This window comes from Dasypus novemcinctus, chromosome 8 (genome assembly GCF_030445035.2).
Source record: "Dasypus novemcinctus isolate mDasNov1 chromosome 8, mDasNov1.1.hap2, whole genome shotgun sequence".
In the NCBI taxonomy this organism is placed as follows: domain Eukaryota; kingdom Metazoa; phylum Chordata; class Mammalia; order Cingulata; family Dasypodidae; genus Dasypus; species Dasypus novemcinctus.
In genome coordinates this window covers 41,637,865-41,656,575 of record NC_080680.1, presented here as the reverse complement: position 1 = coordinate 41,656,575, position 18,711 = coordinate 41,637,865, and the positions used below count along the sequence as shown (strand labels likewise).

The 18,711-nt window shown below is 35.0% G+C and overlaps 1 protein-coding gene across 1 annotated transcript in view; it reads left to right on the top strand.

Moving 5' to 3' along the window:
• The first annotated feature begins 1,478 nt into the window (after positions 1 to 1,478).
• The window catches only part of ZNG1A (Zn regulated GTPase metalloprotein activator 1A), a 49,172-nt gene continuing 31,939 nt past the window's right edge, over positions 1,479 to 18,711 (top strand). Inside the window, exons 1-4 of the mRNA XM_004459393.4 lie at positions 1,479 to 1,789; positions 5,157 to 5,243; positions 6,946 to 7,042; positions 8,155 to 8,246. Coding sequence (XP_004459450.1) covers positions 1,636 to 1,789; positions 5,157 to 5,243; positions 6,946 to 7,042; positions 8,155 to 8,246 — 430 coding nt within the window. The 5' untranslated portion in view covers positions 1,479 to 1,635. The remainder of the gene's footprint in view (positions 1,790 to 5,156; positions 5,244 to 6,945; positions 7,043 to 8,154; positions 8,247 to 18,711) is intronic.

Here is an 18,711-nt window from a genome sequence, read left to right as displayed (position 1 = left end):
ATGGACACAGAGAGCAGACAACCAGGGGAGAAGCACGAAGGGAAGAGGAAAAAAAAGTTACAATGAAGTATAATTTCACATCTAACAGAATGGCCACTATTAAAAAGTCGAAAATTGAAAAACGACAAGTGTTGGCAAGGATGTGAAGAGATAGAAACGCTTATTCACTGTTGGTCGGGGTGTAGAATGGTACAGCCACTGTGAAGGACTGTTTGGCAGTTCCTAAGGAAGTTGAATATAGTCTTGCCATGTGACCTGGCAATACCACTACTAGGTATATACCCAGAAGAACTGTGAGCAGTGACACAAACAGACATCTGCACACCAATGTTCATGGCAGTGTTATTCGCAATTGCCAAAAGAAGGAAACAACCCAAGGGTCCATTAAATGATGAATGGATAAACAAATTGTGGTGTATACAAACAAAGGAATCTTATGCAGCTGTAAGAAGAAATGAAACCGAGAAGCACATGGCAACATGACTGAATCTGGAGAATATTATGTTAAGTGAAATAAGCCGGACAAAAAAGGGCAAATACTTTTGGTTGCACTATTATGAACTAAATATATTGTGTAAACTCATGGTGATAATAATTAGAATATAGGTCACCAGAAAATATATTGAGGGTAGAGAATGGAAAGCTGAGGGTTAATCTATGTAGAATTGGTAAAAGGTTGTTTGTAAATCTTTGGAAATGAATAGAAATGGTGAAAGCATCATAGAGTTTGCAACTAGCAGAACTATTATATGAGTATGACAGTGGTTGAAAAGGGAAAGTCTAAGGACATGTATATTACTAGAAGGAAAGCTAAAATATTTAACTTGGGATTGTATAATGTAGCGAAACCTCATGTGAAATATGCACGTGGGTAATATGACTGTTTTTATGAAATATAAATACAAACAAACTGGAGAGATGGAAAGAGAATAGCAGCTTTGTAAGGCAGGGGAAGCATAGAGAGATTGAGAGGTAATAAGTGTCTCTTTTTTGGTTTTTATTAGTATTATTATTGGAATAATGAAAATGCTCTAATAATGATTATGCCAAATACCATTGACTGTACACTTTGAAAAAAATAACGAAGGAAATGCAAATCAAGACCACAATGAGGTATTATTTTATACTCATTTGATGTGTAAGAAATTAATATTAGCTAGAAAAATTGCAATTAACATTGCAGTGGTATAGCTTTTCATTCTTTCCCCTACGAACAAAAAAACTGTCTTTCATGAGACTGAAAAATTTCAAGTCTACACCCTGTGGAAACTCTTCAGGCCAGGCTACCCGGTCTGCAGTCCAACCAGCCTGACCAGACATCTAAAAGCTGTTACCGCTGCAGGTGTCCAGCACTGCAATGACAGCGTCAGGGCGGGCCTGGTTACTGTGATTAAGCAGAAAGCACGCCTTGGGGGCGTGGCCAGTAGCTCCAGGGGGCGTGGCTACAGGCTGAGGCAGGCCTCAGCCGGAGCTCAGGTAATTCGGCAGGGATCGGAAGGAGCTGCGCGTCGCGTTGTGATGACGCCAGGACCCGGCCTGGCGCGCCTCAGTTTTCGAGCGTGCTTGCGGTTTGGGCATTTGGGTTCAATTCCTTTCCGGTTCCTAAACTGGAGAGGAGGTGCGTGGTAAGCCACGATGTTACAGGCAAATGACGCGATGAATGAGGAAGAGGAGCAAGCGGAGGAGGATTGTCCCGAATTGGTCCCCATTGAAACGAAGAATAGCGAGGAAGAAGAAAAGTCTGGCCCCGGCGCCAAGATCCCAGTCACAATTATCACCGGGTATTTAGGTAACTAACCATCCCGGTCAGAAAATGTCGTGAGCCCGGGATTTTTGGAGCTGATGGTGCCTCTTCTTAGGTTTCGGGGCTCTTGGTGAGAGCAAAAGTCTCTGAGGTAGGGGGCTGGATCACTTGCTCCCGGTATGGGTTGCTCCTCATCTCGGGAGTTAATGATGCCCGGACCCTCTGCCTACATTAACAGGTCTCGAGTGAGACTGAGAGTTAGCCTCGCATTTTGAAACAGATCCTGGCTTTGCTGGTTAATTACCGGACCCGTTCCTAGTTATTCGAGTGACATCTAGCAAGTTATCTTACCTTTCTGAACGTCATTTTCAATACATGAAAATGTAAATAAATGCTGGCCACGTATCTGAGCTTGTTTTCTCATCTTCAAAATGGGGCGGGAAGCATCTTCCTTCTAAGTCTATGGCCATTAAAAGATATCCAGGATATAAAATGCCCATACACGAGGGGCACGCCTCAGTAGATTTCCCTTCCTCACGAGACCAGCTCTCCCAGTATCTCGTGGAATGTACTCCTATCTCAAACATTTTTTTATGTCTCTTTGCAAAATTGTGGGAGAAAGTAGGAATAAAATCTCTGCTCTCAAAGACTTTATTTCTCTTGGAATATGATAAATTCCCAGAACTGAGGATGTTTGGGAGTGCACTAAGGGATACTCGAAACAGTAGGTTTGTAAACTTGGGATTTCTTTAAGATTTATATGCTTAAAATAGAAGTACTTCAGTAGAAAACTTTGATAAATATTATTTTACAACATTACAGTTCAGTAGAAGGGCTAGAATAAATATATGGCCACCTCTAAAAGGGTGCAAATTGTTCAGGGGAAATAGTGTTCTTTCCTAAATGTTTTTAGGGACAAGAACAAATTTGATGCACTTAGCACCTTTTGCATAATAATAAGATCACTAGTGTTTTCCTTTTTTGCTTTGTAGATTTTAAGTTTATTCCCGTTTTTATTCAGAACTAATTTTATGAAGGAATTTACTTTTAATAATTTCTCCACTGTCATTCAGAGGGTACCCTACTGACAAGGTGAGCAAGTTCCTTGTCCAAAACAGCTTACTTCAGACTTGCCTCTCTGGCTTTCCCCATCTTTCTCACTGGTAGGTTAGTAGACCTTTGGAGAGCATGGTCTGCAGCAGAAAAGTGAGGACTAATGACAGCAACCTTCCTGTTGTGAAATCTAGAGGATATTTTCATTCCTTATTATGGATACTTTTCTCTTTTTTGAAACACTCTTCCCTTGGCTTCCATCACATTTTGCATATGATTTTTTTTCCACCTTCTTTTCTGTTTTCTCCTTTTTAAGTCCCCTCCTATAGCTTTGCACAGATATAGTCTCTGTTTCCACATCTCATGGACATCTCATACACCACATGTCTAAAACTTCATTTGTCATCATTCCCTCCATTCCTCCTGTTCCTGTGATCCCAACCACCTGGAAGACTAAACCCTCTCTTGTTTAGAATCTTGCTGTCCTTTAATATAGTCTCCATATTTTAGCCCTAATGATTTTATATAAATGTCAGTTTAATTCTGTCATGCCCTTTAAATACGTTTTAATTTAAAGCAGGGTTCTTAACCTTTTTTGTTCCACTGACCCCTTTTCAGAAGATAGCAGTAGATTGTTTTATGACTCAACATTGGAGATCAGAGATAATAAAGATAATAAGTTGATTTTTTTAAATTCAAGCTCACAGACCCCTCTTAACCATGGACCCTGGTTAAGAACCCCTGATTTAAAGCTTTTAGCAGCTTGCATAGTGGTTAAAGTTCATATTCTTACCATGAGTCTGAGAGTCTGAACTTCATGATCTGGCTCTTGCCAGCCTCTCTAACTTTCCAGACTGGCCCAGTCATATTGAAATAATTTTACTTTTAACAATTACCAAATATTTTAGCTCCTGGAATCCTTTTCTTACTATCATTTCTCTGGCTGGATGTCCCTCCTAGGTACTCCATAGCATCTTGTTCATCTTGTATTGTGTGTATCAGCCTATAACATAAGTGTCTTTCTATTGATAGGAATTCTCCATCCCCCACTCCCTTAATGTCTCTAAGCTCCATGAAGGCACTTTTCACCAAGGCCAGCATATCCATGGTATATATTTAGGAATGAATGAACTATGTCTTAAAGTCTTTTTCTTTATAATATGGTCAATTTTGAAACCTAGGTAATTCTACTAGAAGGTCTTTTATGCCCACCCCTTCCTTTGAATTTTCACTACCACCACCCTGTTTCATTTCTTTATTTCATACTTGAACTAGTTTAGGCTCCCTTCCACTCTGCACATCACACTTTTGTGATGTTGAGCTTCCTAAAGCACTGTAAACATACACCTTCCATCTCTTCAAAAGCTTTTAAAGAATGTAATCTAAAAATGTTGAAGATATTACTATCCTAATATGCATTAATTCTTTGTTATATATCCTAGAAAACATGCAGATGTACCCAGATGATCTTTACAAACTTACGGGTGAAATTTCTTAGCAGCACTGTTGTAATAGCAAAACACTGGAAACAACCCAAATGTGCACCAGCAGAAAAGTGGATAAATAAATTATACATTCATAAATTGTACTACACTACTATTGCAGTTTTGTTTGTTTGGTTTTTTTTTTCCCTCTATGAACCTTGGTGTTTATCATTCACAGTTAAGGCAAATTTTTTCTGTTTGAGCTGAACATCTTAGGTTTAATATGCCACCTACTGGATGAAGCTAGTGTAACAAAATGAATTGATCATTGTGAACACTGAATATTCTGTCCATTGTTAATATTTCCTGCCCCTATTCCCCATTTCTTAAATATATAATCAGTTTTATAGATTGTTTTAAGCATACAAAAAGTAACCATATCATCAGTCATATTTTGAATCTGGTTAATATTAGTTGTTTTAGTAGAAGATAAATTGTAAATTTTAGAGAAGTAGACCATGTATTTTTGGTCAAGAAACATTGTCATCATATAAATGTATTGAAATATTTCTTATATTTTATACTTTATTCCTTGTAATCTGTTACTTCAATATTTCCTTATTTAATAGAAAATTCAGATGCTCTTATAATATTGTATTATAAGGAGGGCATATTCTTTTGGTCATATGACATTGAAAAAAACTTTGACTTACAGAAGTGTTAGTAAATATAAGATTTTATGTCTACATGAGGTATTTTGTAACAGTTTTCAGAGCATGCTTTAATCTTTTCCTCTAGACCCTTCTATATTATAGTTAAATAATATTTGAAAAATAGTACGCAAATTCTCAAGAACATTGGCCCTTTTTATATCTTTTTTGTGCCTTTAAAATTAGTCTCTGAATTTTGTTATTTAAAGTGAATATATTTTGTAGGTGCTGGGAAGACAACACTTCTGAACTACATTTTGACAGAGCAACATAGTAAAAGAATAGCTGTTATTCTGAATGAATTTGGGGAAGGTAAGTAAAGTTCAATGAATATTATCCTGCAAGAATTTATGGGACAGTTTATTTCACTGGTGAATTGATACTCCATATATTTAAAAATGAAAATGCAAGGTATTATAGTATAAACATATTGATATGGATAGTTTCAGAAAAATTAGGTTAGTTTCTATAGAACTTTGGACAACTTTGGGATACTGAAATCAGATGGTTTCTATAAAGTTTTATACTTGATAACTGTGGTATTCATAACAAGAGAATTAAATTAGATTTATATGTAAAGTGAATAACTCCAGAAGTAAAAATCTAAACATATGAAAGGAAGTTTTTTTCAAGAACTAGAAAGGTGCTTTTTTATTGACTTTTTTGTTTATTGTAAGTTATAAAAAATATTTGAAAATGTTTTAGTTATTATAAATTCACCTTGTTGAATGTTTATCTGCAAAGCACTTAAAACTGAAGATTTAAAAATAATAAAAAAAAAATAAGTTAAACATACAGTGTCCACCCTCAAGCAGCTTAAATTATCTATAGAAATACATGCACTTAACTCTAAATTTTTGACTTTGTGTTGGACCATGTTGAAAATCTGTATAGCAGTGTTAGACTGGATACTTTTGTTACTTTTATAGGAGTTTTCCTTCACAAGTATAAATTTTAATAAAAGCCTAGTTATAACCTAGAAAATGAAATTCGTGTTAGAATAGTTCTTAAAACGTCCATATTTTTTAGTTGTAGATTAAACTAGTAAAGGAGCTTGGTTTTATGAATAGGATGGGAAACCTGTTAAGTCATATGTTTCTGATTTAACTACTGTTCCTTCCTTTCAGAAAAACTGAAGAGAGAAGATTGTTAGACAAAATAAAAATCCTAAGGTTTTTTGTTTTAATCTTTCATTTTTGCTTCTTTATAACTGAACTTCCATTGAACAGTGATTAATCCTGGTTACATTTATTATTAATTCAGCCTGTTTTTCTACATTCTTAGAATTTGGGTCCCTTTCAATTTTTGTCTCTTTTGTCTCTTTGCTTTACTGAATATTTAGAACACTTGCCTGGCTTTGATATTTTTCTTTATTGGAGGAAAAGTAAAACATTTTAAGTCATTCTTATATGATAACAACTCAGATACACTTTATCTTTCTGAAGTGAGTATTGTTAGGAAACTATGTGTATTGACTAAAGTTTAATTTTAAAATGAGCAAATAATACTTTGGCCAAACTTCCTCAAAACAAATTAGGGCTCTTACTCATACTGGGAATTCTGTCTAATAGAAACAAAAAGAATTTAGGGGAAGAATGAAAAGAAGAAAATAGATGAGGAAATTCCTTAAGAGACCAAAGGGGAAATAGACAAAAACATACTAGTCTATCAGGAAAGTTGACCATGGACAAAAAGAATGCCATCAAAATAGCTTTATTAATTAGGAAATGAAAGTGGGGAAGGAAGAGTCCTAAAGAGGAAAGAGGTCTGATTTATTAATTTTGTGTTTGCTTTTATAGGAGCTTAAATACTCTTATTTATTTGGAAGAAAAGAAAGAAAAGCTAAAATAATCTAGAGCAGTATAATTGCCGTATTGATGCTGCATGAATGAAAGAATGAAAGTTATAAATTGATTTCTGCTTTGAAATATGCTCCATTATTGAGTAACCTCAGGTTTGCTTTTGGTTGGCTAATGAACATAACCTAAAGAATGGTTTTTGTCAATTATTCTAGGAAGTGCAGTAGAGAAATCCTTGGCTATCAGCCAGGATGGAGAACTCTACGAAGAGTGGCTAGAACTTGGAAATGGTTGCCTCTGCTGTTCAGTAAAGTGAGGAATGTGTTGTATTGGTTTATTGCTAAATGTTTATTTTTCCACCTTTGGGTTTCTTATGTAATTTAATTGAATTTACGCTGTCTGCTTCACTGTATTTTCAAATAGAAAGTAGACTTATTCGTAACATCTTTCTTGCTATCTTATTTATTTTCTTTTGCCTGCTCTAATGTTTTAGTTTTTTGTTGAGTTTTTTAATTGTGTTTTGATGTCAGTTTATTAAATTAATAATCTCTAGTGCATGAAAATTTTTTTCAAAAGTAAAATGTTATTCTGTATTTCATAAATCATTGGTCTTATTTATTTCCAAGTATTCAACCTCTTTAAAAACAAAAATAAATGAATATTAAAAAGAGAAAAGCTCACATCATGAAAAGCTTCTAAGAACAGTGTTTTGTTCACTAATATAACCACAGATATTAGAAGAATACCTGACACATAATAGTCACACAAATATTTATTGAATGAATTATGAAAATTAATACCCAAGCTGTTGATTTTGTATATTCTAGTGAAATTAAGTTTCTTCTACGTCATTTACCACCTTGATGTTTGACTTAAGGTCAAATGTATTAGTGAGGCTAAAATAATAACATGCTTTCTTGAATATCCAAAATGCAAATCCATTAAGTATTTTCTTTCACTTTTGATACTCCGAGAAGAAAAAAGAAAAATTGATGCCTGGTACACTAATTCAAAATAGAATGAAATTATTTTTAATGACACCCTTGTTATTGAACTACTGTAATTCATAAATTTTATCATTATTTTGGAGGTTGATGTTTTTCTTTCATAAAACTGTGAAAATAACATGTGCTGACTTACTTTACTTAAGTAATGTTACCTCTGCTTTTAATTTTAATAAACTAAGTTAAAGTATTAACTCATCATATGATTTCTTTTTAATCTATCAGTGTATATGCATGTGTTTTTCCTCTCTCCATTGGTAAATATTGGAATGACATTTTGTTAGAAACTTCATGAATTAAATTTTTACATGCCTAAAGATATTTTTTATCTTGAGTCACTTAATAATTTTTAATTATTTGTAATGATCACTTTAAAATATTCAGGTAATCAACTTTATATTATATATTTATATTCTCCAGGGATGATGGCCTTAGAGCTATTGAGAATTTGATGCAGAAGAAGGGGAAATTTGATTACATACTGTTAGAAACCACTGGTTTAGCAGATCCTGGTAAGAAATGACATTATTAAGAAACAGAATATGGTTTTTAGACATTTTAAAATAGATGTATTAGAGGAATATCTAAAACCTTTACTTGAGATTTTAAACAGTTTTGGTTCAAAAGAGGAGAAATACAGAGCTGTCATGTTTTCTCTGGCAGATAAATAATGACCAGAGTACTTCACAGTACTTTTAACCTCTGAACAGAATTTGAAATTTTATCGATTTATTTAGGGTTATGGGGGGGAGTTGTTAAAATAAGGAGAGTTAGGAAAAACTGACATGCTCTACTTCTAGGTATAAATTTGGATACTCTATATAGAGATCTTATTTCTGTTTATTTTCAACTCCAACTTTCTTAAAAGGTCACTAAGATATTTAAAATCCCTTGGACTATAGTCCTAATAGCACTTATTCCCATTGAACAAATTGTTAGCATCTTGATTTTCTACTACTACACATGAAACACTTTTATTTATAAATGCTGTAATAAGATATCAAAGAATACACAGTTAAATTAAGCTTATTGCCTTTTCCTATGACATTTTTACCTTAAATGGAATTATATCTAAACTTCCCTGTTGAAAATGACACACGATCAACCTGTTTCTAACACTTGGTCTCTGTTACCATCATACCAGACATATGCTCATTAATAAGATCCACTTGTCCTCAAATAACTTTTTTTTTAAGACTATTTATTTCTCTCCCCTCCCCCACCCCCCACTCCAGTTGTCTGTTCTCTGTGTCTATTTGCTGTGTGTTCTTTTTTGTCCGCTTCTATTGTTGTCAGCGGCACAGGAATCTGTGTTTCTTTTTGTTGCGTCATCTTGTGTCAGCTCTCTGTGTGTGCGGCACCATTCCTGGGCAGGCTGCACTTTCTCTCATGCTGGGCGGCTCTCCTTATGGGGCGCACTCCTTGCGCATGGGGCTCCCCTACATGGGGGATACCCCTGCATGGCACGGCACTCCTTGCGCACATCAGCACTGCGCATGGGCCAGCTCCATACGGGTCAAGGAGGCCCGGAGTTTGAACTGCGGACCTCCCAAGTGGTAGACAGACGCCGTAACCACTGGGCCAAGTCCGCTTCCCTCAAATAACTTTTTGGTAACATCTTTCTTTCTAGGTTGCAAAACATTGTATTCATTCTATGAGCTTCCATACCATAATTTCTTTTTTAATCTGAGTTTATGGCATTAAGCTGATTTGCAAAACTATAAAGTCCTGATTGGGGTAATTTATTAAAAGGATCATAGTGATCCAAGAAATATTGGAGTATAAGGAGAGTTCAAATGTTATTGATGTTTAATGTACTTTTAAAAGTATTACATAATAACACTGTCACTGCATTTTCAAATTATTACTTGACTTGGGACTATTTTGGTTCCTTACTCCTTACAGTAGACATCAGTTTTTCATACATTTTGATAGGCTACATTTTGATATGTATTTTGATAGGATACATTTTGATACTGACTAATGACAGTATTTGGACAATTATGGTGTTAAATATTAATTTGAATCTAGTAGGATGGAGAAACATATGGTGTGCCTCTTTTTGAAATAGTATATATCACTTTCATTATTATAGCCAATTCTGTCCTCTTTTATTTATTTATTTTATTTATTTATTTATTTAAAGATTTATTTATTTATTTAATTCCCCTCCCCTCAGAGGTCTTGTTTCTTTGTCCACTTCTGTTGTCGTCAGCGGCACGGGAAGTGTGGGCGGCGCCATTCCTCGGCAGGCTGCTCCCTCCTACGCGCTGGGCGGCTCTCCTTATGGGTGCACTCCTTGCGCGTGGGGCTCCCCTACGCGGGGGACACCCCTGTGTAGCAGGGCACTCTTTGCGCGCATCAGCACTGCGCATGGGCCAGCTCCACACGGGTCAAGGAGGCCCGGGGCTTGAACCGCGGACCTCCCATGTGGTAGACGGATGCCCTAACCACTGGGCCAAAGTCCGTTTCCCAATTCTGTCCTCTTTTAGAGAGAAACTTTTATTTTCCTTTGAGAGTGGGTGAATTAAGAAAACCATGATTCTGCTTTTTAGAGGAAGAAAGAAAAGTTGAATAAAGATTAGAAAGCTTTTGTATAAATTATAGGTATAAACATGTTAGGGTTCTAACCTTCTTGAAAATAGTGATTTTATTGTGTGGGAAAAAATGGAACATTCACTTTTTTAAAGAATCAAGTATCTGAAAATACAGGAAGAAAGTTAAAAATCACCCTATGTCTCACTACGTTGAAATACAAGTAGATAAATTTCAAGGCTCTCTCTTTGCCCATGTTGCTCAGCTTGGTATGTTGAGTGGCGGCATCAGCATCAGCTGCATACTTGTTAGAAATGCAAGTCCTTGAGCCCACCCGGATGTACTGAAATCAGAGTATCTAAGGGTAAGATCCTGCAGTCGGTGTTTTGACAAACTCTCCACAGGATTCTTAACATGCATAAATTTGGAAGCCCTGCTGTATGCACTTACGAAAGCTATCTAAATAAATAGGAATAATTTAATAAAAATAGGATCACGTTCTTTGTGCTATTTTCAATAATTATGAATTAGTTTTACTTGAATCTAATAACAACAAAAAAGAGAACCTGAAGGGTGAATAAAGGAGTTGTTGAATATCAGATAATTGCTTCTTTGCAAGAGATGTGAGTTAAGGGAGGAAAAAAAAAAGATTAAGAAATTGGAGAAGTTATTTTTAAACTACATTTTCAATTTTTAAAGTTTTATCTATTGACTGTGGTATAAAAGATGAGGGAATTAATACTCTTACACTTTACCCATCTTCTGCTTTTTGTTGACTGTTTTGTTGTTATGTTATCAAAGATTCCAACATTTATAGTCTATGTTAATTCCTTCAGTTCTATATTTAAATGATTTTAGGGCTTATTACCATCTGTTAACTTGTGACTCCTCCATTCATGAGTTAATCAGTATCTTGATTGATTGAATTTCATTGTCAGGTAATTGTTTGAAGTCATAAGTGCTTTATTCCTTGAATTCGTGCATGCTGCATTGCCTGAGAATATTTGTCCCTTGTTTTTATACTTGAAGGGATACTTGGCTAGGTATACAATATCCTTGTTATATTTTCTTTCCCTCAGAACTTTGTAGATGTTGCTTCATGATTTCCTAGTATTTTTTGAGTAGCTAGATTTCCTTGTCCAGTGTTTTCTCTTTCATTTCATCAGGAAGGACTTATGAGTGCTATATTCTTTGAGTTTCATGTTTGTTTCCTTTAATGATTGAGAATATGTGCTTATTGCTTTCGTTCCTGAAAAACATCTTGACATGAAGAAAATGATACTTAGGAACAATTAATTTAGAATTTTCTGGCCACTATCTTATTATATTGGGGCATTGGATATTACTGTAGAAAAGGCAACTTGTTTTTCTATCCAGAATACCTGAAAACTTTTTTCTTTATTTTTGAATTTTAACCATATAGCCAAGATTACTTTTATTTTATTTATTTTTTAAGTTTCATTTATTTTATTTTGTTTTTTTTTGCTTTTATTACAAGCATATAATATTAATTGGCAAAACACTGGATACAAGCTTTGCTACCATAAAATCAAAACATTTAAGCAATATTCAAAAAAAAGATTTTAAACAAAAATTAGCCACCAATACTACAAAAATTACACACCAACACAAAGCATAAAAAATGTAAACTTTCAAATTAAACAGTCAAAAATATGTATCTGTAAGATAATTTCCGTAAACTGTGATAGCTTTCATCTCTTTATTTTGGCATCCACTGATGATAAAGGATTAGTGGTTGAACTATTGTCCCTTAATCCTAAACGAATTCCATTTGGGAAGAAAATGTTTTCCTCATATCCAATTAAGTTGTTGGAATAGACATTTATACACTAATGCTACACATATACTTTAGATGACATTTGGACTTTAGTCTGGTCTTCAGATGCACTCTTGGCTGCAGTTGAATGGCATGTGATGGTGACCAAGAGCCAAGCGGCTCCCATGGTCCCTTTTTGCCTCAATGGGGAGACTTGAGCTGTGCACCCAAGTAACCGCTGGCCAGTGCCTCACTCCATTCCCTGCCTTACAGGCAAAAATTTGAATGATGGACTTCTAATGTACTTATCCCAATTCATTCACTTGGTTTATTTAAATACCAAGGTCAAGAAATGCATTGGTTTATCATGTTAAGGTCATATGTGATGTGGTAGAGCTGCAATCATTTCCTGAGGAAATAGAGAAATGTGGATTTTTTGTGAATTTAGCTGTTTGCATTAAATGTATTTTTCAATGTTTTGAGAACATATCAAATATTCATGTACAATGTATGAATCAATTGGCTTGTTCCTAGAACATTTAATCCAATGACACATTTCAAATCACTGTAAAATACCATCCTATGCATCTTCTTTTAGAAAAATCTCCCAATGAATCTCCAGAGACTACGAATGCCCCAAGCAGGATCAGAGCCAGCACACAAGGAGGCTCTGGAACCTGTGTGGTCAGCAGCATTATCACACCTGCAGTCTGCGGTGACTTAAGTCCACGCGCAGGCCTGGATCTTTTGAGCAGGACTTTAATTTAATTTAATTTATATTTGGTCTTCAGCCCCTATTATTTTTTTTTATCTTTTATTTTCTTTTTTTAAAAGATACATAGATCACATAAAATGTTACCTTAAAAATATAAGAAGTTCCCATATATCCCACTCCCCACTCCCCACCAAGATTACATTTAAATGTCACTCATTCATAATTATTTTTTCCAGATTACCTTTAATCTGTAGGTTCAGTTCTTATGTGAACATTTTCCTCATTAAATATCATGGACTTCCAGTTCAGTGCTGAACAGCTGTGGCGAAAGTGGGCATCCTTGTTTTGTTCTGTTCCTTATCTTAGGGAAGGGATTCTTAACCAGGGGTCCATGGACCCACAAGGGGCCCGTGAAAGATTTCAGGGGATCCATTAGCTTGAATTAAAAAAAAACAATTTACCATTTTTTTTCCTGACCTCTAACTGAAATCTAGCATTTCCTTCACTCATGAATGTATGCAGTAAATACTTTCAGTAGTATTTCACCTGACTGGTAAAGGGTCCATAGGACAAAAAAAGGTGAGAACTCCTGCCTTAGGGACAAAGCTTTGAGTCTTTCACCATTGTGTATGATGTTAGCTCTGCATTTTTCATAAATGTCCTTTATCATGTTGAGGAAGTTCCCTTCTATTCTTAGTTTTCTGAGTTTTTTTTTTTTTATCATGATGAAGATGCTGGATTTTATCAAATGTCTTTTCTGTGTCAAGTGATGATGATCATGTACATTTTTCCTTTATTCTATCTGTGTGGTGTATTACATTGATTGGTTTTCTTAAGTTGAACACCTTTGCATTTCTTGGGACAAACCTTGGTCATGGTGTGTATTCCTTTAATATACTCTTGAGTTCAGTTAGCTAGTATTTGTTTACATTTTTTGTATCTATATTCACGTGGGATATTGGTTTGTAATTTTTGTGTGTGTGTATATGATTTCTTTATCTGGCTTTGGTATCAGGGAAATGTTGGTCTTATGGAGTGAGTCAGGAAGTTTTCCTTCTTTTTTGTTTTTTGGAAGAGTTTGAGAAGGATTAGTATTAATTCTTCTTTTTAATGTTTGGTAGATTTCACCAGTAAAGCAGTCTGGTTCTGGGCTTTTCTTTTTTGGGAGATTTTTGATGACTGATTCAATCTGTGTACTTATTATATTGCTGTTGAGATTTTCTATTTTGTCTTGAGTCAGTTTAGGCAGTTTGTGTGTTTCTAGGAATTTTGTCCATTTCATCTAGATTATCTGTTTCATTGACATACAATTATTCATAGTATTCTCTTATAATCCTTTTTATTTCTCTAAGGTCTGTAGGAGGATCCTCACTTTTATTCTGATTTTAGTTATTTGTGTCCTCTTTCACTTTGTCAGGTTAGCTAAAGATTTGTCAATTTTATCAATCTTTTCAAAGAACCAACTATTGGTATTGTTGATATTCTCTGTTGTTTTTTAATTCTCTATTTTATCTATCTTTGCTCTAATCTTTATTATTTCCTTCTGCTCACTTTGGGTTTAGTACGCTCTTTTTTTAGATCCTTTTTTTAAAATGTAAGAATATACAGTTATAAATTTCCACCTTTGCATTGCTTTCCTGCATCCCATATGTTTTGGGATGTTGTTTTTGCTATGTTGTGTTTTTGCTTTTGTTTATCGCTAAGTGTTTTTAAGTGTCCCTTGTGAGATCTTCTTTGACACACTGGTTGTTTAAGAATGTGTTAGTTAATTTTTTTCTGTTTTTCTATTTCTTTTGATTTTTAGCTTTATTCCATTGTGTTCAGAGAAGATAATTTACATGACTTCAATCTTTTAAATTTTATTGAAACTAGTTTTGTGACCTAATATGTGGTTTCTCCTGGAGAACAATCCATGTGTACATGAAAACCTTGCGTATTCTATTCTTGTTGATTGGAGTGTTGTACATATGTCTGTATATATACATATTCTCTATTTCCTCTTTGATCTTCTGTCTAACCTTTTTTCAAAGTGGTATAGCAACATTTCCAACTATTATTGTAGAATTGTCTCTTTTTCACTTCAATTTTGTCACTACTTGCTTATGTATTTTGTGGCTCTATGGTTAGGTGCATGAATGTTTAGAATCATTATATCTTCTTGATGAATTGATCCTTTTATCAATATATAATGTCCTTCTTTGTCTCTTGTAACAGTTTTGTGTGTTTTGGTTTGTTTTAGCATAGTCACTCCAGCTTTCTTTTGGTTGCTATTTGCATGGAATGCTTTTTCTGTCTTTCATTTTCAATCTATTTGTGTCTTTGGATGTAATGAGCCTCTTCTAGACAGTATTTGCAAGTCATGTTTTTAAAATCTATTTTTCCAATCTCTGCCTTTTGATTGGAGAGTTCAGTCATTTACATTTAAAGTAATTACTGATTAGGGGGGTTCTTAATGTTGGAGTTTTGATGTTGGAGTTTGATGCTGAAGCCTTAAGCTGGAGCCCCAGGAAGAGAGGAACACTGAGCCCAGGAAGAAGCAAGCCTTGGGAAGAAGGGAACCCAGACAGAAGCAAGACCTTGAGGAGCCCAGGAAGAGAGGAACCCAGGAAGCCTGAACCCTCACAGCTATCCGCAACCATCTTGCTCCAACACATGAAAATAAACTTTGGTGAGGGAAGAACTTATGCTTTATGGCCTGATAGCTGTAAGCTCCTACCCCAAATAAATATCCTTTATTAAAACCAAACCAAAACAAAACAAAAAAGTAATTACTGATTAGGCAGAACATAGTTCTGCCATTTTGCTTTTTTTTAGTATGTCTTAAAGGTTTTTTGACTTTGATTTCTTCCATTACTGCTCTCTTTTTGTTTAAATAATCTTTTGAAGTGAGCCATTTGATTCTTTTCTCATTTCTCTTTGTGTTCCTTTTTTAGATATTTTCTTGTTTTTACCATGGGCATAAATAACATTTAATATCCTAAATTTATAAAAATCTAGTTTGAATTGATACCAACTTAACTTCAATAGCATTTGAAAATTCTGCTCCTATATCACTCTGTCCACTCTACCTTTATATTGTTGTCATAAATCACATAATTAAATTGTGTATCCAATAACATAGATTTGTATGTTGTATGTATGTATGCCCAATAACAGATTTTAACAGATGCATTTGTATTTTATGCATTTGTATTTTAACTCATGTAGTAAAACATGGCGTTTATATTTGCTGATACAATTACCTTCCTTTTTTACTTCTTCATACAGCTTACTTCATACAGCATACTTCTTCATACAGCTTCAAGTTTTTGTCTACAGTCTTATCATTTCAACCTGAAGAATTCCCTTTAGTATTTCTTATAGGAAAGGTCTAGTGGTAGAGAATTTTCTCAACTTTTGTTTACTTGGGAATGTGTTAATTTCTCCCATTTAAAAAAAAAACTTTTCAGTTTGAAATAATTTCAAATTTACATGAGAGTTGCAAAAACAATACAGAACTAATACAGAAAATTCCAATATTCCCCTTATCCAGAAACCCAGACTTACCAACTTTTTACAAATTTGCCATATTAATTTCATTCTGTCTTTCTATCCATCCATTTGTCTACTTCCTAAACATTTGAGAGTAGGTTGCATCCATCATACGCCTTGAACATTTAGTAATCCCATGTATATTTTTTTAAGAACAAGGATATTCTCTCATGTACCCTCATTAAGTAGGGTTATCAAGTGCAAGAAATGTAATGTTGATATAAAACATAAAGTCTATATTCCTTTTTTTTTTTTTCAATTGCCTTGTTAATGCCCCTTTTCTCCCTCATTTTTGAAAGACAGTTTTTCCATATACAGAATTCTTGGTTGACAGTTTTATAGCTGTCAGTTTAAATTTGTAATCTGACTGTCTTCTGGACTCCATGGCTTTAGATTGTTTATCTTATTGAGAATACCTTACATGAAGAGTTGCTTCTCTCTTCCTGCTTTCAGGATTCTCTCTTTGGCTTTGATTTGGACAGTTTGACTACGATCTTGGTGTGGCTTCCTTTGAATTTATCCTAACTGGAGTTTGTTGATCTTCCTAAATGTATGGGTTCATGTCTTTCATCAAATTTGGGAAATTTTTTTCTTCAAATATCTTTCTGTCCCTTTCTCTCTCTCTCTTCCTTTACTGGAGTTCCCATAATATATATACTGTTCCATATAATTATGTCCTAGGTCCTTTAGGCTCTGCTTGCTTTTCTTTGCTCTTTTTCTTATCTTCTCCTCAGATTGGATAATTGTAATTGTGTATCAAGTTTGCTGATTCTTTCCTCTGTATGTTCAAATCTGCTGTTAAGCCCCTAAAATGAAATTTTCATTTCCGTGAATCTGTTTGGTTCCTTTTTGTAATATCTATCTATGGTTTTTCTGATTTTGTTCATATGTTTTCCTGAGTTTCCATAGTTCCTTGTTCATATTTTCCTTTAGCTCTTTTAGCATATTTAACACAGTTGTTTTAAAGTCTTTTTATAATAAACCAATGTTGGAGCTTTCCTAGGGATGGTTTCTGTTGCTTTTTGTTGTTATTGTTCCTTTGAATAGACTATCTTTTCTTATTTCTTTGTGTAGCTTGTGATTTTTTTTTAAAAATGTGGACATTTGAATATTATAATGTTGAGAATCTGGAATACAGATTCTCCCCCATCTACAGGTTTGCTTGTTTATTTTTGTTGTTGTTTGTTTGTTTGATCGATTGATTGTTGAAGACTGGTAGTTTGTTTAGTGATTTTTTTTAAACTGTTTTTGTAAACACAATATTCCTTACTTTATTTGGTTACTGAAGTATCTGTTCCTTTAGCTTGTATTCAGCTAGTTTTTTGACAGATACTTCTTTGACCTTCAAGAGCTTAAAAACAAAACAAAAAAGACACTTCTTAATTTTCACAGTTCTCTGCTGGGGCACTCCTTCAATGCTTAGCTAAGCTTGAACCAAACCTCGATATCAGCCCAGGGAGAATGCTTAGGGTCTTCTCAGGTCTTTTTTCTGAGCATATATCTTCCCCTTAGTATGTGCATGGCTTTTTAAACTCCCCCTTATACATATGTGCTTTTGAATGCCCAAATTTCCCAAAGAAACCCTGCCCAGCTTTTCCTCTGGTGTTTTAGTTGCTCTGTTGTATCTCTCAACCATAATCTTTGTGCCAGGTGGCTGCAGATTGAGTGTTTTACAGCAATGCTGGCGGCTTTGCGCCCTGAGTTCTGAGATAGGTGAAACAGAGCTTACCTTGTCTCGGTCCTTCAGACTGCTCAGAACAGACATATACTTAATTTGCAAATATGACCTGCTCTGCTTTCTTTACAACCAGGGACCAGGGCTTCCTTTACTGGAAATGTGAGCTTCTTAGTCTTCAAAACTGCTGCTGGGAAGCAGACTTGGCCCAATGGATAGGGCATCTGCCCACCACATGGGAGGTCCACAGTTCAAACCCCGGGCCTCCTTGACCCGTGTGGAGCTGGTCCATGCACAGTGCCGATGCGCCCAAGGAGTGCCTTGCCACGCAGGGGTGTCCCCTGTGTAGGGGAACCCCATGTGCAAGGAGAGCGCCCCACAAGGGAACCACCCAGTGCAAAAGAAAGTGCAGCCTGCCCAGGAATGGCACCGCACACACGGAGAGCTGACACAACAAGATGATGCAACAAAAAGAAAGACAGATTCCTGGTGCCACTGATAAGAACACACAGCAATTGGACACAGAGAGCAGACAACTGGGGAGAGGGGAAGGGGAGAGAAATAAATAAAAAATAAATCTTAAAAAAAAAAAAACTGCTGTTAAGACAGGGAAGGGCAAAGTAAAAATATCACAAAGCTTTCCTACAGTTTTAAATTTGACTTTTTCTTTATTTACTGTTCACTTGTAAACTTTTGACTAATTTCCAGAGTTCTGATAAAATTACTGAGAGATTTTGCTTGTTT